General features: G+C 44.8%; 1 protein-coding gene across 2 annotated transcripts in view; it reads right to left on the reverse strand.

The window, feature by feature from the left end:
• Positions 1-7,360: 7,360 nt before the first annotated feature.
• Positions 7,361-22,966, reverse strand: part of UVRAG (UV radiation resistance associated) — a 112,213-nt gene continuing 96,607 nt past the window's right edge. For both annotated transcript variants that reach the window (XM_061629051.1, XM_061629050.1), the window contains 2 exons: positions 22,734-22,825; positions 7,361-9,527 (listed from right to left, as the gene is read on the reverse strand). In XM_061629051.1, coding sequence (XP_061485035.1) covers positions 8,837-9,527; positions 22,734-22,825 — 783 coding nt within the window. In that variant the 3' untranslated portion in view covers positions 7,361-8,836. The remainder of the gene's footprint in view (positions 9,528-22,733; positions 22,826-22,966) is intronic.

The raw sequence follows: 22,966 nt of genomic DNA on the forward strand, positions 1-22,966 counted from the left end.
AAAGTTGCTCACCTCCTTAGCAATCTTGATGCCCCCTCTACATCTACTATAGTCCCCAGTGAAGTGTCCATTTCAATGTCTGCTGCAACTTTTTGGGAACGGTTTCAGCTGATGGGGCCTGATGACGTAGGCAAGGTGCTTGCCTTGATGTGGCCAGCAACATGTCCTCTCCACCCTTACCCTTCTTGGCTTATTAAAACTTGCTGAGGGGGTTTGACTGAATGGATCCAGGGTGTGGGTCAACACACCGTTGTGGAAGGGAGTGGTTCCAGGCACCTTGAAAGAGGCAGTAATCCAACCGCTCCTGAAAAAGCCCACCCTGGACCCATTGGTCTGCGACAATTATCGACTGGTCACAAATACTCCCTTCTTAGGGAATGTGATTGAGAGGGTTGTGGCACAGCAATTGCAAGTACTCTTGGATGAAACAGATTATCTTGACTCGTTCGTCTGGGTTCAGGCCTGGTTATGGGACTGAATCAGCCTTGGTTGCCCTGAGGGATGACCTTTATCGGGAGAAGGACAGGGGGAGTGCGACTCTGTTATTCTTACTCTCTCAGCTGCTTTTGATACCATTGACCACGGTAACCTTCTGGGCCAACTTGGTGAGATGGATATTGGAGGCACTGTTTTACAGATAATAGCATTGGGTGACTGTCTTTTGGCCCCCTGGCAGTTGAGCTGTGGGGTGCCGCAGGGTAACCTGGATTACTGTAATGCACTCTATATGGGGCTGTCCTTGAGGCTGGTCCGGAAGCTGCAGCTGGTGCAAAATGTGGCAGCGAGACTGCTCACTGCAGCAGGGTATCACCAACATGTCACCCCGCTGCTGAAAGAATTGCACTGGCTGCTCATTAGCTACTGGGCCAAGTTCAAGGTTCTAGTTTTGGTATACAAAGCCCTATACAGCTTGGGACCAGGATACCTGAAAGACAGTCTTATCCCTTATATTCCCAGTGAATCACTGCGCTCTACAGGCGAGGGCCTCCTGCAAATACCATCTTATCAGGAGGTCCATTCCACACAACATAGGAAATAACCCTTTAGTGTGGCGACACCAACCCTTTGGAATTCCCTCTCCTTAAATATTAGACAGGTGCCATCTCTGTTATCTTTTCGGCACCTACTGAAGACCTTCCTCTTTCAACAAGCCTTTTAAATTGAGACCTTACCTTAGTCTGCGTCTGTGTTGGAATTGCTTTTTAATGTTTTTAAAGCTTTTAAAAAAGCTTTTAAAAAAATGTTTTCGAAGATATTTTGTTTCAGTATATTTTAAAGTCTGTTTTTATGTTTTAAACCATTTTTAGTGCTTTTGTTTTCCGTCCTGGGCTCCTACTGGGAGGAAGGGAGGGATATAAATCAAGTAATAAATAAGTCATACAAACCTAGGTTAGTTGTGTCTATCAACTTCAGTGGGTCTACTCTGGGTAGGGCATTTCACGCAAAAAAGTTTCTTTACCATTTAATTTTCCAAAGCTACCATTTTCAGTCACTCCACATTTCTTTTCCTCTACAGTTGAAGTTCCATCCCAGATTTGGGTTGTAGACGCCAAAGAAAACACTCAGCTTGATGTTATGATGATCACCTAGCATGGATGGCTTCTACAACTTTTCTGCTTTGTGGCAGAAATGATTTGGGGTGAAGGGAAGGTGTTGCCAAATTAAAGTAACAAAGAGTGCCCTCAAATTTGGCATTGATGCTTACAGTAAGTCATGGGTAAACAGTGTATGTGCCCACGCACACAGGCATGGGTTCCTGCCAAAGCAGTACAGTCAGCGACATTCATAATGGATCCACTGAATGTGTGTAATAGTCAGCGTTGTTTGCTCATTACATATACACATGCCTGACAAAAACTGCTCCCACGAAAACATTTACCTGGCTTTTTTTTGTTTCTTTAAAAAGCCAAAATCAGGTGTTAAAGTGACATTTCTCTCCTAATTTTCAGCAAGTTATGGTGCCACATTATGGCTCGGAACAGCTTATGCATTATGTTTCATTACCTGTCAGAGAGGGATCAACCAACCTTAAAAAATGTGTTACACAGAATCCTGAATGTGTGTCATTTGGAAGGGTATTAGGGCACAATCCACTTGAAATTCTTCTAGACAAATATGGCTACATAGATCCTCAGTCTGATCTTTGGTAACTGAGGGGTTGGTGGAGACCAGAAGTTGTTGTTGATGGGGGCTTGTGACAAGGCCGTTGTCATGGATGGATCATGCCCTAGCGAAGTTTGGGCTGGAAGCTCTGACCACTGTCTGCAGGAGTGGGGGACCCATTGGGATGGTCCACTTTTGAAGACATATGGAATCTCTAGGTTTCCTGAATGATTTAGGGCAGAGGTTCCCCAACAGTGGTCCGAGGACTACTAACGGTATGTGAGCTTCATTCATTCATATTGATTCTTTAATGGTATTTTTTATTGCTTATTTTATTTCTTATTATTTATTGAAATTGTAACACAATAAAAGGAACAAAAGAAATAAAATACCAATTAAAAATAACACAGCTCCTAGCATCATCATCAAAATTTATTACCCACCCTTCACCCAAAGGTCCTGGAGCAGGTCACAAGAGTTATAAAAACAGCCTAACACATGCTATTGGGGGACCCTCTGGAGCAGATGTTGGAGGCATGCTGGGAGAGGAGAGGAAGCCCCACTGCATGAGTAGAATGCCACTCATGCAGCACTGGACACAACCCTTGGTTACATAAGAACATAAGAAGAGCCTGCTGGATCAGGCCAGTGGCCCATCTAGTCCAGCATCCTGTTCTCACAGTGGCCAACCAGGTGCCTGGGGGAAGCCCGCAAGCAGGACCCGAGTGCAAGAACACTCTCCCCTCCTGAGGCTTCCGGCAACTGGTTTTCAGAAGCATGCTGCCTCTGACTAGGGTGGCACAGCACAGCCATCATGGCTAGTAGTCATTGATAGCCCTGTCCTCCATGAATTTGTCTAATCTTCTTTTAAAGCCATCCAAGCTGGTGGCCATTACTGCATCTTGTGGGAGCAAATTCCATAGTTTAACTATGCGCTGAGTAAAGAAGTACTTCCTTTTGTCTGTCCTGAATCTTCCAACATTCAGCTTCTTTGAATGTCCACGAGTTCTAGTATTATGAAAGAGGGAGAAAAAGTTTTCTCTATCCACTTTCTCAATGCCATGCATAATTTTGTACACTTCTATCATGTCTCCTCTGACCTGTCTTTTCTCTAAACTAAAAAGCCCCAAATGCTGCAACCTTTCCTCGTACGGGAGTCGCTCCATCCCCTTGATCATTCCGGTTGCCCTCTTCTGAACCTTTTCCAACTCTACAATATCCTTTTTGAGATGAGGCGACCAGAACTGTACACAGTATTCCAAATGCGGCCGCACCATAGATTTATACAACGGCATTATGATATCGGCTGTTTTATTTTCAATACCTTTCCTAATTATCCCTAGCATGGAATTTGCCTTTTTTCACAGCTGCCGCACACTGGGTCGACATTTTCATTGTGCTGTCCACTACAACCCCGAGGTCTCTTTTAACACTTATCAAGTGTTAAAACTTCAGCACAGCCATCATGGCTAGTAGTCATTGATAGCCCTGTCCTCCATGAATTTGTCATGAATTTGTTCCTCACAAATGCAGGCTGAAGGAGCTCACGACAACAGACTAAATAGATTACATAGGTAGATGAATGAGCAGACCCATTTGACAGCGCACAGCAATGCAATATACGCTCCCAAAACCTTGGGTGAGATTTAAGTCACTTGCACCAGTACTGTGCCATTGGGTAGGGGGCCAAGTGGCACATTCAGCACTTTATGATGGCAGCAACAGCAGAATCAAGTGCCATTTTCTTCATGCCTGAATGAACCACCACTGAACTGAGCAGTCACTACAGCACAAACGTTCCAACCTGCTCTCATCTCAAGACATGATGTTCTCCTAAAATAGGGGTCCTTCTGCAAGTTCAAGTTACAAGCTCAGCAAGAAATGAGACATCGGGGCATCAATAGGGTTGCTTTGATCTTTGGAAATTCCTCTCTGTAGTGACCTAATCCACACCTCTCCGTCGAAAGCGTGGACTGAAACTTTGCTATCCACTAGACTTTGCACTTCTCAGAACAGTGTGATGGACTTAAAAAGGTATCAAAATGCACATTTCAGTATTCCTTGAGAGGATTCTTATAAAATCATGGATTAAAATGGAATGATAGGTAAAAACATGCATAAATTACAGACTAGTAATAAGACAGATTTTGCTATCCCTAGTGTAGATGCATTTATACTGATTCTCAGGATTCATTCTTATGCAACTTTTCTACTGATTCTCAGGATTCATTCTTATGCAACTTTTCTACCTGGAAATTCATCCCAAAACATAAAATAATGTGCATTTATAAAGGATGCCTATTGGACAAACATGTTTTCACTTGGCATAATCATTATCCCACTCATCACTGCCTCTGACAATGATGGGAGAACTTGGCCTTATGTACCATGAATCATTCAGACCATGGTATTCCTGATCTCGATGTATGGATGTGAACGTTGGACAGTAAAAAAAGCAGATAAGAGAAAAATCATTTGAAATGTGGAGTTGGAGAAGAGCTTTGCGCATACCATGGACTGAGAAAATGATAAATAATTGGGTGTCAGAACAAATTAAAGCAGAGCTATCACTAGAAGCTAAAATAATGAAACTGAGGTTATCATACTTTGGAGACATAATGAGAAGACACGATTCACTGGAAGAGACAATAATGCTGGGAAAAACAGGGCGTAGGAAAAAGAGGAAGGCCAGACAAGAGATGGATTGATTCCATAAAGGAAGCCACAGACCTGAACTTACAAGATCTGAACAGGGTGATTCACGACAGATGCTCTTGGAGGTCGCTGATTCATAGGGTCGCCATAAGTCATGATCAACTTGAAAGAACATAACAAACCATGAATTTATCTAAACCTCTTTTAAAGTCATCCAAGTTGGTGACCTCTACCTTTTGTGGGAGCAAATTATATAGTTTATATGATATATACGTGTGGGCTCCATTTGTAAATAGTGCTGTGCCCACGTCTTGCGCTTGGGAACAATCTGTCTAGTACATGCCACACAGCAAACGGCCCACAAGATTTGTCTGTCCTACACTGTCTTCCAATGACTGGGCAGACAATTCTAAGTCATCTACCAACCGGGCTCAGCCGGGCTGTGTAATGGCTGACAAGGGGACTAGCTATTAGCCACGATGGCTATCTTTTGCTTCCACTGTCTGGGGCACTATGCCTCTGAATGCCAGGGGCTGGGAATCACAAATGGAGAGAGGGATGTTGCCCTCCAGTCCTCCTTGCAGGCTACCCATTGGGGCATCTGGTATGTCACAGTGAGAACGAGATGCTGGACTAGATGGGCCTTCGGCCTGATCCAACTACAGCGTCTTTTTATGCAAATGGAAGCGGCTATCAATCTTCGATGCTCATTGCACTAAGAACATAGGTAAGTCCCTCCCACAAGTTGTGAGAATGAGCAATGTTTCACACATTGGCAGAAAACCCAGATTTGCATTCAACAGGGTGCTACAGTCAATCCTGGATTCCTGATGATCTGACTCACTCAGTCGCACTTCACATTTTAAGGTGTGCAGCTAAAAACACACAGTGTGAGAGTTAGTCTTGACCAATCTTCACCAGGCTGGTGCCCTCCAGATGTTTATATCCCACACCAAAAGAGCCCAGGGTGGCAAACATGTCAGTACTAAAACAATACTATTAAAACTTCTAAAAGCAATTAAAAACAGCCTTTCAAAAGCAATTAACAACTCCCAAAAGCAATCTACCTACTCTCAAAACTAGTAATTTCAGAATTGCCAGGGACAGGGCTTTCAGCTATGCAAGACCCAAGTAAACAGGAATGTTTTTAAATTGCTCCTAAAGGGTAGTAGTGAGGGAGATTTGGCGCACCTCACTGGAGAGGACATTCCACAAACAGGGGACCACCACTGAGAAGGCCCTGGCACCTACCAGACAGTGCCTAGTGGCAGCATGACCAGTAAGGACTACAGTTCCAGTCAATCCCAGCTTTATCCCCTCACATGTGTCACATTTGGCAGTAAGCATGAATCATAGAGTACAGGTGGCCATTACAGCCTCTGGAGAAGCAACCAAGCTATTTTTATCTTTTGATTAGCCAGTCACCTTTATGATTATCTATATTTTTATTTTTAAAATGTTTGTATGTTTTAACATTCTTCACCACCTTGATATTTTATGATATGGCAGTATGGACATATTTTTTTATAAATAAGTAACTAAGAAGTGGGCAAGATCCTCCGTGGCGCAGAGTGGTAAGCGGCGGTAACACAGCCGAAGCTCTGCTCACGGCCTGAGTTTGATTCCAACGGAAGGAGGAAGTCGAATCTCCGGTAAAAGGGATCGAGGTCCATTCAGCCTTCCATCCATCCGTGGTCGGTAAAATGAGTACCCGGCATATGCTGGGGGGTAAAGAAAGGCCAGGGAAGGAACTGGCAATCCCACCCCATATAAACAGCCTGCCTAGTAAACATCACAAGACGTCACCCTAAGAGTCGGAAACGACTCGCACTACAAGTGCGGGGACACCTTTACCTTTTTTAAGAAGTGGGCGGCGTCACCCATGTGATCAGTAACCCATCACTCCCTTCTCTTACAAATATTTCAACAACATAAAATATAATGGACCTGATCAAATTTGATTTAGAGAGCCTTCACTGCGCTTTGTCAAAATATTTTTTGCAGCCGGCTGTGGCAACTGGCTTTCCGGTTTCCCCCCCACCATGGAAGTTAAGAACCTGTAGAATAAGGGCTTTCAAACTGTTTTCCTAAGGAGACCTGGGATTTTTAGTGACTCTTCGAAGAGAAGGCAATGAAGTAATGGGAGACAAGCTTCCCTGAAGATCAAGTGACAGACAAAGGTTCTTTGGCAGATAAGGTTGAAATGGAAAGTCTGAAAACTTTCTGAAAGCACAGTGGAATTATTATTCCTATGTGTTGGGCTGGCTGGAGCTGATGAAGCTGTAGTCCAAAACATCTGGAGGGCAACAGGTCGTGGAAAGTTGGTGTGGGCAAATGCAACCCCCCCTCCAACCCTCCCCCCCAAAAAACATGAGGTTAGGTGGAAAAAAACACCAGGATATGATTCCATATCCCCCAGTTAGCTGTAGGGCTGCAAAGAAATGGCCACTCCCAAGGCCTACCACAATCGTGAAGAGCACGCCAATTTGTCTCCATGTTCAACTGTTTCCTTAAGAGTTGTTTCAAACTTTATGGTGAAGCTTGCTGAATATGCTGCAGCAAAGGTTCAAGGAGTAGTTAAGTACAGGAATATCAGGCACCATGAAGTAAATTAAACTTTTATTCTGCTATACATACATATATATATATATATATTCATTTATTTATTTATGAGCTCACAACTGAGCCCAGACATCAGTATACAATGTGGAAAGCAAGAGCCAGACATGTCTGAACTCTAAAATGCATATCGTCATCGGGAATCTCAAGCAGACCCCAAAATTCTGCTTGTCACGTTAGTGCAGCGGGAAACACGTGCGCCAGTGGTAAACTACCTCATGTAGAGTCAAACTTGAACCATTGAAAAACTGTTGGACACCTCCAATTTAAACGTACGGATGGTTTGGTTGATTTCCTCCCCCTTCCCCACAGACTAAGTATTAAGTACGGCCAACACCTAACACTGTCAAAGTCAATTCATGTACTCTCATATCTATTGCCCTGTATACATAAAGTCTGGCTTGCATGTTTGTAAACTGCTTCACAGATTGATAGGGTCTAGACATTTCTCTAATGTGCCTATGTATTGTTTTGTTAGGGTTTAATGGTCCCTGGAGAGAGACCTATCCTCCCAAGAAGTCTAAGGGAACTAGTAAACTCCTAAAGCAGCACCTTCAGTTTTCAGGTCAGGCCCGGATGCACACAGTGGGCATTTGGTCATTCAAAGCAGAACTGTGTTTCTTCCTATATGGGAGAGAGCTCCTCAGCCACACAATGATAAAGTCAGGGCGACACTTTAGTACATTACGCTTCCCTCCCCCACCCCAAATTTTCTACCTAAAAGCACTGGGAACAATATATTGGGAACATCTCCTTCACAGGGCCCATTGAAATGCATCGGACTCAAGGGGCTCTTATGCAAGCCCCATTCATTTCACTGGGCCACGTGGGGTGACTGACGCCAACAAGAATGGTGTGTAGGAAGGAAGGAAATAAAATTGTGTACAGGTTTTGACAGGGCTTTTTGAGAGACAGGCCTCCCTCCTCAGTTTACCACGTTTCCCAAGCTACGAAAGCCACTCGTACATGCCCCAAAGCGTGAACAGCAGCAAGACCTGGCTGAATGCAAGAAGGAGGGTGTTGGGGAGGCATGCACATGCTCACCCCCTGCATGCCTGCAGCTAAGCATCTGGCTTAACTCCCCACACACACATCTGCCCCTCAGATGGTTGAAAGAAATCTAAATAAATTTAAGCAGACAATACATAAATGGCCCAACCCAAATTGCCAGAGCAATTTTTAAACACCAGAAAACCAAGATAGGAAGCAGCAGATGATGACATCCTGGGCTGTGGAGATACCATGATTGTGTGTAATCAAAATCTACTTCCCAAAACTATAGCAAAAGTTCTCTTCTCTCCCCCACCCATCCCACTCAATTCCACCTTGTAACTGATCAGGGATTTTGAGTGCAAGTTTTATTTTCATTCCAGACATATATATATATATATATGTTTCATATTATATATATATATATGGTTTTACCTTTGTAACATGCCGCCACTACAATGTCCAAAGCTCACTTGTCAGAACCTTTCCGTGGCCTGCGGAACGTGGGGGCATCCTTGTTCAGTGCACAGATCCTTCGGGAGAACTCTTCAAATTCCCCTAGGACTTGGTCGTCGCATTCCACAGCCACTGCATGGTCCACTGGGATGTAGCTGAAGGCTTCAAGCTGGTCTCCTGTGCCAAACCCTGTTGCTTCCAGGCCCATGATCTCTTCTGCTTGCTCAACTGTGCAGAGGAGGTCAGTACCAAGGGGGTCATGGAAGGCAGACGGCTGGTCACTGGTCACTGCACTGAGGTGCTCACTGAGCAACGCCGCACCATTTATTGCACGAGAGGGTCCCAGGAAAGATTCCTGTTGATCTTGGGAGCGGTTCGGGCTCCTGATTTCACCATTTAAACTATTACACAAATCCCCTCCCTTTTTGTTGTCTTTTGAGAAGTCAATGGAGGTATCTAAAGAAGAGGATAAAGACCCAGCCTTTTTATCAGGCTCTCCTACAATGGCAATGGGCTGCGTTAATGCAGAGTTGTAACTTGGAGGGGGAGTCTTGTACTGAAGTCTCTCATTCTCCGAGCTGGCCCGTTTTCGGAGTCCCTTGTCTGGAGAAGGATGGCTGCTGGAGAACCCAACATCCAAACCTCCAAATGTAGAACTTTGTCTCTTTGGAACTGGAATGGCGCTGGAAATGTGATGCCGATCACTATAAAAGAAAATGAAAAGAGTGATTGTTAAAAAGGAGGCGGAAGGCTTTGTAGAAGTACTCTGCAACCTTTGGTATCGGGGGGGGGAAGTTACCCAACTTGAGCAACCTAAACCCGGTCATGATGAACAGAAAAAGGTTCAGCCTTCCCAGACTTGCAATTAGTATTTATTATTTCAGTCACAGGTTTCTGTAGCTACTCCTGTAGCTCACTGTTGCTTTGCACATTATAGCTACCTCTTTTAAACCTTGCCACAACGCTATGAAGAAGAGCATACAGCAAGAAAAGAGTGACAAACCAGTGAGGTCTGCCCAACCCACTATCCAATGCACCATACTGTATATTATAATATTATTAACAAACAAATTTCTTGCCCATCCTCCACCAGCAGGTTCCAGGATGGGTTACAACAATTTAAAATCCAGTATTAAAACAAGTGCCAGTCACAGGAATAGGGTGGGTTCAGCAAACACCCATCTCACGTGTCAAAGACCAGGGTAAAGAGGGTGACTTCAGCATTTGCTGAAAACTATACAGTGAAGTTGCCAGAGAGGAGAGAGTTCCATACTTTAAGGGCTGCCACAGAGAAGACCCTCTCCTTTCTGAACTTCCACCATCTGAACTTCTGAGAGCGGTGGAACTACCAAGAGGGCCCTTCTGCTGATCTTAACACCTGAGAGGGTCTGTAGGGAAACAGGTGGTGTTTCAGATATTTGGGGCCTACGTCGTTTAGGATTTTAAACACAACTGTGAGCACCCTGAATTGGGGCCAGAAATGAAATGACATTAGTCCATTTTACAGGCTCAGGACTAATGGCAGTACTTCACATTGGAAACCTCTATGTTGGACACACTCCACTGAATGTATGGCTATGGAAGGAGAGGGGGGCAAGGACTGATCACAAGCCAGTTTCTGAACACCACAAACACAGTCCCTCCCCACTCTGTTGCTCCATAACTCCTGATCCAACTTGGCCAGGTTTAAAACTTTACCAAACTCCCAAGCTCGTTTGAGTTTACCTGAAAGCTGGCGCCATCCGATATTAGCAGACAGTACCATCTGCAAGTCTGTGACTTCAGATGTCACTTCCCAAGTCACACACTTTTCCTTCTGCATCCCCCGGCTTTCTGGTGAATTCCAGAGGGGAACCAAGGTCCTGCTCAGGCATTTATTTATCTTCCTGCCACAAGTTCCGTCAAGGGAGAGATAAGGAGTGAGCCTCAGGCTCAGACATTTTCTCCCTCATAACTATTGTCCTACGCTGGGATCTCCCTGGATCCTGGCAGATGAAACCATCCAAAAGGGAGGATTTCATATTCACATAAATGCTGGAACTTCTGGGTGACTTTGATGAGCTGTCGCAGGAGAGGAACATTTGACAATGTAAAGCCTGCTCCCAAACTCTTCCTAGGTAAAAACTTGACGGGGTGGGGTAGAGAGTGCCTGAAGAGATCCATTGCATCCATATCGAGATGGACAATGACTGAGGAGTCTGGGAAGCTCAGCCAAGTGAATGCTTAAGCTCAGTCGACATCCACTGCCCACATCAATAAGGTATGCATACACCACGCTTCCCAACCCCAGTGCCACAGTGGGATGGGAGTTATAGTCATCTGGAAGGCATTGGACCGGGAAAGGCTGGTATATATACTCAGAGCAGCCAACACCATCATCCACACTGAACACTTATGTGAAGGGAAGCCACACATAAACAGAACCAACTTTTTAAAATCTGTAACTAATTGGTTATGCAAACACTCATTTCTGCCTCACTGTTTTTGCCATCATTTTTAAGGGTTGCCCCTGCCTTCCTAGTCAAAAGATCCTTTAAAAAAAACAAAAACAAAGCCTTCCATTAAAAAAAAGAAAACACAGATTGCCTTGTTATTTAATATGTTTGTAAAAGGCCTAAAAAGCTTATGAAAAGACAGAGTACAATTCACAGTCTCAAATATGTATCTTTGCCTCTGTACAAAATGTTCCCTCCGAGGGACATTACTTGATCGCAGCTGGTTAAAATACTAAATCATGATTGTCTGGCTTCCTGCCAAAATGCACAGCTATAGCCCAACGGCACGAGAATACTTCAAGGAAAGAAAATGTAACTTAAACATTTGATTCTCCGCCCCCTTCTCTTTTTGTTGCGAATATGACCTCATGGCAGAAAGAAATGAAGGTGTTTAAGTTGGTTTATAGCCATCAGAAATATCTGATGCTTCAAGCAAATCCTTTGGCCAATATCATGCCAACTATACTACAGAAAAGGGGAGGGGTCCCTTCCACCTCTTTAAAGATTATAGCTTTAATAATACAGAACAACAACAGGGTGAAGAAAAAGTGCCACGAGGAGATGGCCACTCCTGAGAGCAGGGGAAACCGGACATTCTGGCAAGCTGAGAAATCATGACATAAAAGCGGTTCTCCTTAAAGATGGAAAAGTTAAAATGCCACGGTTTTAATTTTTGCCCTCAGGTACGAAACATGTGGATGTGCTGACCAAGAGAGGAAGAGGAGGTCTGGTGAGGCTCGGCAGCGAGAGAGAAGGGAGTCGGGATTCCTGACCCTGAAAGACTTGGGAGGCAGCTGACCAAGAGAGGAGGAGGAGCTCTGGTGAGGTAAGCAGCTCATCTGCATACTTTCTTTCCCACCAGGCTCGGCGGTGCGTGCAAAGCACAAACAAACATAAAATGGAGGGGGATCAAGCAGTTGTTGTCACCTGCAACATGTGCGCTATGTTCATCTTCTTAACGGAAACCAGACACGATTACACTTGCAGCAAGTGCAGATTGGTGGCGCTCCTAGAAGAAAAGGTCAGGGGGCTGCAGCAACGCATAGACACCCTGCGACTTATCAGAGAAGATGAGGACTTCCTTGATAAAACACAAGAGGAATTAAGGGAGCGACACAAAGTACAGGAAGAAAGTGACAAGGAAGAACAGGACTGCAACAGCAACAAATCCCCGTGGAGGACTGTCACTCTAAGGGCAAGGAAAAACAGGAGGGAGTCAGAACTGCTGCAACTAACAAATCGCTTTCAGCATCTCTCGGCAGACAGCACCCTGGAAGAGCCTCAACAAACTCACCTGCATCAACAGCCACTGGCTGCAAAGGAAGACGCCACACCCCGGAAGAAGGAAGCTCATGCAACCACTGCTCGCGGCAAAAAGAGGAGGGTGCTGGTGGTTGGAGACTCGTTGCTCAGGGGGGTAGAGGCACTGGTATGCCAGCCGGACAAAACGAATCGGGAAGTCTGTTGTCTCCCTGGGATGTCGCTGACAACCTGCCGAGGCTCATTGGGAAACAAGATAGGTACCCCTTTCTCCTCATCCATGTGGGCATGAACGACACGGCCAGAAACACCTTGGAACAGATCACCTTGGACTATGAGGCTCTGGGTAGGAAGGTCAAGGATTTGGGGGCGCAGGTGGTCTTCTCGTCAATTATTCCCGTGAAGGATAGAGGACTACAAAGGGAAAGGAAGATACTGCAGGTCAACGACTGGTTACGCAGATGGTGTCGACGGGAGAGGTTTGGATTCTGGGACCTTGGTCTAAGCTTCTTGGAGGGGGGACTGTTGGCAAGAGATGGGCTGCACCTCACGAAGACTGGGAAGAATCTCTTGGGCAGAAGTATGGCAAAACTCATCAAGAGGGCTTTAAACTAAAGCCTCTGGGGGATGGAGATGATAGCTTAAATACCGATCCAAAGACAGCGGGTTGTAAACGCAACGATTTGAAGGGTACAGGAGACACTGGGAGAGAGAAAGGGATGCAGGGCAAAGCTCACGGTATATTAACGGACGAATCCAATCAGGCCAAAAGAGACTTCTGGTGTCTATATACCAACGCGCGGAGCTTGGGAAACAAGCAAGAGGAGCTTGAAGTCTTAGTGCATCAAAGCAAATATGACTTCATAGGGATAACAGAGACTTGGTGGGATGACTCCCATGATTGGAATATAGCCATTCAAGGATATAAACTCTACAGAAAATAGAAGCAACAGAAAAGGAGGGGGAGTAGCGTTATACGTCAAAGACAAATACACCTCTATGGAAATCCAAGAGAGTGAACAAAGTGGTCCGGTAGAGACCATTTGGGTAAAAATAAATGGAGAAACAAATAAAACCGACATGGTAGTAGGTGTCTACTACAGACCCCCTGGCCAAGAAGAGGTGGTAGACGAGGCCTTTCTCAAACAAATCTCTGAAATCTCAAGGAGGCAAGAAGTAGTAGTGATGGGGGACTTCAACTACCCGGATATCTGCTGGGAGACAAACTCTGCGAAGCACAAAGCCTCCAACAAATTCCTGATGGGCCTTGCTGATAATTTCCTCTTTCAAAAAGTAGAAGAAGGAACAAGGGGATCGGCAATCCTGGACCTGATCTTAACTAACAGGGACAAATTGGTCATGGGAATTAAAGCGGTAGGTACCTTGGGGGAAAGTGACCACGTAATGCTGAAATTCGTCATTCTGAGAAAAGCCAAAGAAGAATATAGTCAAACATGGACCTTGGATTTCAGGAAAGCCGATTTTAGCAAGCTCAGGGAAATGATGGGTAGGATCCCGTGGCTAGATAGACTAAAGAAAAAAGGAGCCCAAGAAGCGTGGGAGTTCATGAAGAACGTATTACAAAAAGCGCAATCGCAAACAATTCCAAAGAGGAAGAAAAATGGAAGACATTGGAAAAAGCCAATGTGGCTACACGGAAGACTGGTGGAGGAGGTAAAAGTAAAAAAGAGCATGTATAAAGAATGGAAGGAAGGACGCATCACCAAGGAAGAGTACCGACGAGCGGCTCGGGCTTGCAGGAATAGCGTAAGGAAAGCTAAAACCCAGAATGAGCTGAGGCTGGCAAGGGAACCGAGGAACAACAAAAAGGGGTTTTTCAGATATGTTCGAAGCAAGAGAAAGACCAAGGAAATGGTGGGACTGCTGCTCAATGAAGATGGCAAAATGTTGACAGATAACGAGGAAAAGGCAGAACTGCTCAACACCTATTTTGCCTCCGTTTTCTCCCAAAAAGGGAACAGTGTGCAACCTTGCATCGGTAGCAATCTCAGTAAGGGGTCGGGACTGCAGTTCGAGATTGATAAGGAGATAGTCAGGAAATACCTAGTTAACCTAAATGAGTTCAAATCTCCAGGGCCTGATGAACTGCATCCCAGAGTATTGAAGGAACTAGCAGATGTACTCTCAAAACCTCTTGCCATCATCTTTGAGAAATCATGGAAAACGGGAGAGGTGCCGGAGGATTGGAGACGGGCAAACGTTGTCCCGCTCTTTTAAAAGGGTAAAAAAGAAGATCCGGGGAAGTACAGGCCGGTTAGTCTGACTTCAATACTGGGAAAGATATTAGAACGGATAATAAAAGAGTCCATTGGCAACTATCTAGATGACAATGCTGTGATTAGAAGGAGCCAGCATGGGTTTGTCAAGAAAAAATCCTGTCAAACTAATCTCATCTCTTTTTTTGATTGGGTCACTAGCTTAGTAGATGGTGCAAATGCTGTAGATGTCATCTATCTAGATTTCAGCAAAGCGTTTGACAAAGTCCCCCACGACCTTTTGATTAGCAAACTGGTCAAATGCGGACTACATGGAAATACTGTCAGGTGGATTCACAACTGGTTGGAAAACCGTACTCAAAGAGTGGTCGTCGGTGGCTCTGCTTCGGACTGGAAGGAGGTTTCCAGTGGAGTGCCACAGGGTTCTGTCCTGGGGCCGATACCCTTCAACATTTTTATCAATGACTTAGATGATGGGGTGGAGGGAAGCCTTATGAAGTTTGCGGATGATACAAAACTGGGAGGAATAGCTAACACAATGGAAGACAGGAATAAAATACAAAGGGACCTGGATAGACTAGAAAATTGGGCTGAAATTAATAAAATGAAATTCAATAAAGACAAATGCAGGATTCTGCATTTAGGCCACAAAAACAAAATGCACAGGTACAGGATGGGAAATACCCAGCTTAGCAGTAGTGCGTGTGAGAAGGACCTTGGAATTGTAGTGGATCGCAAGTTGAACATGACCCAGCAGTGTGATGCTGCGGCAAAAAAGGCAAACGCGGTTTTGCGATGCATAAACAGAGCTATAGTTTCCAAGTCGAGGGAAGTAATAGTCCCACTATATTCTGCATTAGTCTGGCCTCATCTGGAATACTGCGTTCAGTTCTGGGCGCCTCATTTTAAGAAAGATATAGACAAGTTAGAGCGGGTTCAGAAGAGGGCGACAAGGATGATAGCCGGTATGGAGAACAAGTCTTATGAGGAAAGGTTGAAGGAACTTGGCATGTTCAGTCTGGTGAAGAGAAGGCTGAGGGGCAACATGATTAAACTCCTTAAGTACCTGAAGGGCTGTCACATAGAGGAGGGTACAGATTTGTTCACTGCTGCCCCAGAGGGTAGGACTAGGTCTAATGGTTTTAAGTTGCAGGAGCGTAGATTCAGATTGGAAATTAGAAGGAATTTCTTGACAGTAAGGGCGGTTCGGCAATGGAACCGACTGCCTAGGGAGGTGGTGGGATCCCCTTCGCTGGATGTCTTCAAGCAGAGGCTGGACAGCTACCTGCGGGAGATGCTCTAGCTGTGGATTTCCTGCTGTGAGCAGGGGGTTGGACTCGATGGCCTACAAGGCCCCTTCCAACTCTATGATTCTATGATTTTCTATGTAACCAACTCAGAGCCTGTTCAGAAGTTACAAGGGCCTGGCTCCTGGACTGACGAAGCAAGCGAAGTGATGGATATGGAGAGGAAGGGCACAGCTTTGCACACGAGGTACCATGTGATGTGGGTGTCCCATGCTGAGGCCTGCATGTGTGAAGCATCTGTTTGCAGAGTGTGTTCACTATTCTCCTGGCATTGAGAAAGTGGATAGAGAAAAGTTCTTCTCCCTCTCTCATAATACTAGAACTCGTGGACATTCAAAGAAGCTGAATGTTGGAAGATTCAGGACAGACAAAAGGAAGTACTTCTTTACTCAGCGCATAGTTAAACTATGGAATTTGCTCCCACAAGATGCAGTAATGGCCACCAGCTTGGATGGCTTTAAAAGATTAGACAAATTCATGGAGGACAGGGCTATCAATGGCTACTAGCCGTGATGGCTGTGCTCTGCCACCCTAGTCAGAGGCAGCATGCTTCTGAAAACCAGTTGCCGGAAGCCTCAGGAGGGGAGAGTGTTCTTGCACTCGGGTCCTGCTTGCAGGCTTCCCCTGGGCACCTGGTTGGCCACTGTGAGAACAGGATGCTGGACTAGATGGGCCACTGGCCTGATCCAGCAGGCTCTTCTTATATTCTTACGTTCTATTCCCCCCCCACACACACAAAAGGAAAGAATCACAGAATCCAGCCCACTGCACTTATGGGATTCATGTGGAGTGCCCGCATCACAATGTTATGAGTACAGCACAGGGGGAGAGAGAAAAAGAAGAAAACATGTCCAATGCGTTTCAGGGGCCGTGTTTTGAAAGAGATTCTCATCAAGTGCTTAAACCATTACTATTACATTTATTCATTATTGCTTTCTGGAGGGAAACGCACTTGAGGTGACTTACAAATATATAAGATACAAAGATCATGTTAGTCGTTTAAAACCAAATACATAGGGGGGGAAATAGAACCCTAAAAGAATGAATCATTAACCAAAATGGAGACAATAGTCAGGAATTCAGAAGGCGGCTAGGACTGGGGAGGGCAGCTATGAGAGAACTAGAAAAGGTCCTTGTGATGTTCCTATATTAATGTATATATGGTAAGTGTTGTTTGTTTAGAAGATACATGGTAAGTGGAGTGAAAGAGGAGGGGGAGTGAATGGGCAGTAGAATGCTAGATGATTGGCTGAGTGTTTAAAATGGCTGAACGTATAAAAGGAAGAGTGAGAGTGGAATCTGGGGGGAGAAGAGAAAGAGTGGGTTGTTTGGTGGGTTTGAGAGAGTGGTTTGCCAGGAGAGCGTGGAGAAGGAGGGGGGTGGAGTTCGGATTAGTATTGAGTAAAACCATATGCTTATGTGCCTTAAGAAGAAATCTTGTTAATCTTGTTAGCTTTGTTATCTTTAATAAATACTTAATTTGGTTTACCAAAGGCCTGATCCTTGGCTGGGGTTTCACAGACCAGAAGGGAGGGTAAGGTAATGACCAAGGCTGAAGGGAAACTGTAACAAATGGTGGCAGCGGTGAAGAGAATAACAATACCAGTATTCAGAGTCTCTGGGAATACTAGTATTAGGACGTGACTGGTGGTTGCCTAGCAGGGGGATCTGTTGAGATCTGTGCTAGAGCGGGGAGAGAAACCATATAAAAGGACAGTCCGGACTGGTGGAGTCCCTGGTGGTGCCTAGAGACAGGCAGTAACCACGAGCAGGTACGAACCTGACAGGGAGAGCCAGGGAAGGGTGTCACAGTCCTCAAATGCAAAGATGTATCACTGAACACTAAGTCAGGATCATTCAGACCGTGGTATTCCCGATCTCTATGTATGGATGTGAAAGTTGGACAGTGAAGAAAGTGAATAAGAGAAAAACCAACTCATTTGGAATGTGGTGTTGGAGGAGAGCGTTGCACATATCATGGACTGCGAAAAAGAGAAATAATTGGATGTTAGAACAAATTAAATCAGAACTGCCACTAGAAGCTGAAATGATGAAACAGGATATCATACTTTGGACACATCATGAGAAGACATGATTCACTAGAAAAGACAATGCTGGGAAAAACAAGGGAGTAGAAAAAGAGGAAGGCCAAACAAGAGATGGGTTGATTCCATAAAGGAAGCCACAGACCTGAATTTACAAGATCTGAACAGGATTTCATAACAAAAACTGGTATTCCCAACAGCATGAGCCCATTTCTCTTTCCTTTCCTCCACTTTCTTGCAAGATCCAAACTGCCTCTTCAACAATGCTATCACCCCAAATGCACTTACTCACATACTTAGCCAGAGTTCAGAACTTCTGGTGATCTCACACACTGCATAGGTGAATGTCAGATTAGCCAAAAGAAAACCACCTCACAGGCAAAGGAAACTGCAATTTCCGATGCTGTTCAATGTTATCCGCTACCCACCCACCACAATGCCAAGGTAGACAGAACAAGTGTGGCCCTCCCTCCAATGTGGCTTCATGACAATGCCACGCAGTTGACTTGGGACAGGCCGACTTTCCTCACTCTAGGGGGAAGAAGTGGTGACAAGCACCTGCACTGTGGAATCCCCTCCCTTTGAATATTAGGCAGGCGCCATCTCTGCTATCTTTTCGGCACCTTTTGAAGACTTTCCTCTTTCAACAAGCCTTTTAAGTTGAAACCTTGACCCAGTCTGCGTCTGTGTCAGAATTGCTTAATATGTTTTTTAATAATGTTTTTAACCCTTTTTTAAAGTTGTTTTTTTTTAAAAAAAATGCTTTTAACGCTGTTTTGTTTTAATGTATTTTAAGATCTGTTTTTATGATGCTTTAAAGTGTTTTTAGCGCTTTGTTTGCCGCCCTGGTCTGCTGCTGGGAGGAAGGGTGGGATACAAATCAAATAATAAATACATAAATAAAGCAGGAGCAAAAGCCACAGTCACTGCTGCCATGAAGAGATAGCAAAGAAAGGGGCAAATGGGGAGAGGGCTTAATAAAACAAGTCCCCCCCTTTAGAGCTATGGAAGGGAAGACGTTTGGCTCAGTCCTACAAAAGGAGTGACCTGAAGGAGCATTCATCTATCATGAATGCACAGGGCAAAAAGCAAGCCTTAAAACCATACCTACTTTTCTGCTCATACAAAATGCGTATCTGCCGTTTATTTTAGGAGCAGCAGCAGCAGCATCACACTCTTCCTAGGAGGACTAATTAAAGTGGTTCCAAGAGCATTCAACACATTTCTTTACCTGCCTACATACATATTTTATTAGCAAACTGTGTAAACACAGAAAACACATGGATATCCGAAACGACAACACAAATATTTCAAAGCAATAAATTGCTTCTCTGGGATGCAAAAAAGGAGCGTGTTAATCATATAAAATACTATGCCACAAAAGCAAATGTTGCCAGACAAAAAATCCGAAAAGAACGTTAAGGAAGGCATGAATCGGAACGGATATGAATGCGAGGGAGGCTCAGTGCTGTAATTTGTGCAACAGAGACAGTGAAATGCTTAGCAGAATTCTCTAGTCTGAAAAAGGCTTTGCCTTCCACTGAACAAACTACTCTAAGTGTTAATCCGAAGCACGCAAACTATCGCCCAAAGACACTAGAGCCCCAAGATGAGGAGACGGCCATCAGCTTGGATGGCTTTAATTTTAGACAAATTCATAGAAAACAAGGGTATCAAATGGCTACCAGTCTTGACAACTGTGCACTAGGGGCGCGTATGCCTCTGAATACCAGTTGCCAGGGAACTTGAGCAGAGAGAGAGAGCTGTTGCTCTCAGGTCTTGCTTATGGGCTTGCCGCAGGCATCTTTGGTCTGGTCCAGCCAGGCCCTTCTTAGCTCTGCACCCAACAGCCATCATGATTAGCAGCCAGTGATAGACCAATCCCTTTTAATGCTAGATAGGCTACTGGCCATCACCGTGTCTTGTGGCAGCAATTCCATAAATTAACTACGTGCTCTGTGCGTGTGTGTGAGACAGAATTCTTTAGTTGCTATGACTGTGGATTTGTAACAGAGGTGAAGACAGACATTTCAGCAGCTAAGTTTCAGCAGGCATTTTCTACAAAATTATTATCCCCTGGATTTAGAAATTGAAGACTCTGCCAGGGTAACAACTCAACCTGTGAGTTTGCTCCGTGTTGCCCCACTTCAATAACATGACGATCATTTGTCCATGGCTATGAAGCAAGCCAGGAGCTGAGCAGCAGCCTGAAGCCTATTTTCCTTGATGCCACTGCAGTATCCTGGTGCAGACCCAGTTTCAAATCAATGCTTGACTCACATGCAAGTCATTTTAAGCCTAAACTCACAAGAACACCTTAAAGACCAAGGCATTTATTTGTGACATAAGCATTTTTGGGTTAGAGCTTCCTTCATCAGGATGTTCCCTCATAATCAAATTATCTTTTCTCCTTTTGGGGTGGGGAGGAGAGAATAAAGTTAGATGGCCCACTGTAACCCGAGCTCTTGGGATAAAGTGGGGAAGCATAAACATTAACCCTGTCCACTTCACCCTACCGATTACCAAGGGCACTGAATTAAACATAAAAAGCCGAGGGATTATCAAGTGGAAGGAATCGCACAGAAAAATTGTAAACAAGAAAACTCACAGAGAGACTTAATCCTCTCCAATCTCATTCTAACAGAAGTGAAGGGGTATTTGGTAATGCTTTCTCAGTCATGTGGATCAAGAGACTCTAGCCAGTCAATAGTGCAGCCTACCTGCTGTATATATGCCACCATAAATCTTAATTTTAATAGCTGGGGCCCTGCGGATATCAATTTAACCATCTGTGCACAGACGTTTCTGAGCATACATTCCATACACGCACATGTGAACTGGGCTGTTGCACTCAAGCGTTCTTGAACCACCTAATCTTCCCCTTGAGGGAGGATCTATGAAAAGCCTCATTACCATTTATACTGTGAGGAAGTACCTGGAGGAACCGTTCGGAATCATCAGACCTATCTGAGTCTTGGAGGTGAGAAAGAAATGAGGCATAGATATATGCTATGGGGGAATGCGATAGTCCCAGAGAAGTAGGGCTAATATCCATATATGTTTTGAAATATTAGCAGGGCAAGGAATGTATTTTGTCTTGATAATGAGAACATGCCACTCTAAGGAGGTACCTAGGGATAAAGGTCCAGCTCAAGTCAGAAAGCAGCATTCCACAGTGGGAAAAGCCAAATCCTGTCTGTTTACCATGAGCCAATTAAGTTATGCAAATGACATGTGTTGCATAGTGTTTGATCTATTTGCTAGGTGGCTGACACGTTCCAGCCAGCCTAAGTGACAGACAGCGGTAATACCTTGAGACACAACCATCCATACCACATAAGGGTACCCTGACCTAGCACAGTGGTGGAGATGAGAAGCATTAGGTAAGAGGCAACAGAATATTAACCAAAGTTTGGAGTTATCATGCCATTGCATATGAGGCTGCACTGAACCAAACTATGATCAATGGGAACCTGGGGGGGGGGGAAAGCTATGAAGAAATACAGGATTGTGGGGGGGAAATGCAGCCACATGACATATGGAGGCCTGCCCCAACCCTTCACATACACACAGTTTCAGAAGCTTTAGGAAAACCCTTTTCTTAGCCTTTTAAAGCTTTTCCAAGCTGGAAGCTTCTGCCTGAATATGAGGCCTCATATTTACTCACAGAAGAATTGGAGATTCTAACACATAATTCTCTCATGCTAGAGGTCATCTAGAGACCCTCCGTGGCACAGAGTGGTAAGTGGCAATAACGCAGCCAAAAGCTCTGCTCACGGCTGGAGTTCGATTCCAACGAAAGGAGGAAGTTGAATCTCCGGTAAAAGGGGTTGAGGTCCACTCAGCCTTCCATCCATCCGTGGTCGGTAAAATGAGTACCCGGCATACGCTGGGGGGTAAAGAAAGGCCAGGGAAGGAACTGGCAATCCCACCCCATATATACGGTCTGCCTAGCAAACGTCGCAAGACATCACCCTAAGAGTCGGAAACGACTCGCACTACAGGTGCGGGGACACCTTTACCTTTTTTAAGAAGTGGGCAGCGTCACCCATGTGATCAGTAACCCAATACAAATACATTTATTCGGACAAATTCATGCTAAAATACTGAAAAAAATTCATGAGGATTTTTTAAAAAAGAAATTGCAATTTATTTATTTATTTATGACATTTATGCCCCGCCTTTCTTTTCCTGATAGAAACCCAAGGTGGCTTATATATGGTTCCCATGCAGTCTCCCATCCAGGCACTGACCAGACCTGACCCTGCTTAGCTTCAGCAGCGAGCTGCCCTTATGTGCCTTCAGACCACAGCCTGGGTCTGCTGCAGAATTGCGGAGAACCAAATTCAGGACGGGAAAAATGAAATACTGAGAGAATGAAACTGAAATCCTTCCATCCCTGACCATCAGGTGATAACAGGTCCGTAGAGGGACACGAAGCCAACTGAGAAGCCATTGGAAATGGCGCTAAGGGAAACTTCCCAGGTGTAGAGTCCGTTCTGACAAACTTCTGTTTACCCCATCTTTCCACTACTGCACAGAACAGATAAAGTCATGACTACTTACCATCTGACCATGAGGCCATGCTCCAGGAAGTTTTTCAGGTTAGGAAGCGTCTGTCTTAGATCTGGAGTCCCTAGCCCATGTTGGTATCTGAGCTACGAAGACAGAATTATGAGAGAGTTAGTGCACAGTTCTTCTGAACACTTGAATAAACTGCAAAGGGCTTAAGATGGACAGCTGGCTTTGCAAGCTGTACTACCAAGAAGTACAGGCTTAACGTCAGAGAAGAAGTTTGC

Source organism: Rhineura floridana, chromosome 5 (genome assembly GCF_030035675.1).
Source record: "Rhineura floridana isolate rRhiFlo1 chromosome 5, rRhiFlo1.hap2, whole genome shotgun sequence".
NCBI classification, from domain to species: domain Eukaryota; kingdom Metazoa; phylum Chordata; class Lepidosauria; order Squamata; family Rhineuridae; genus Rhineura; species Rhineura floridana.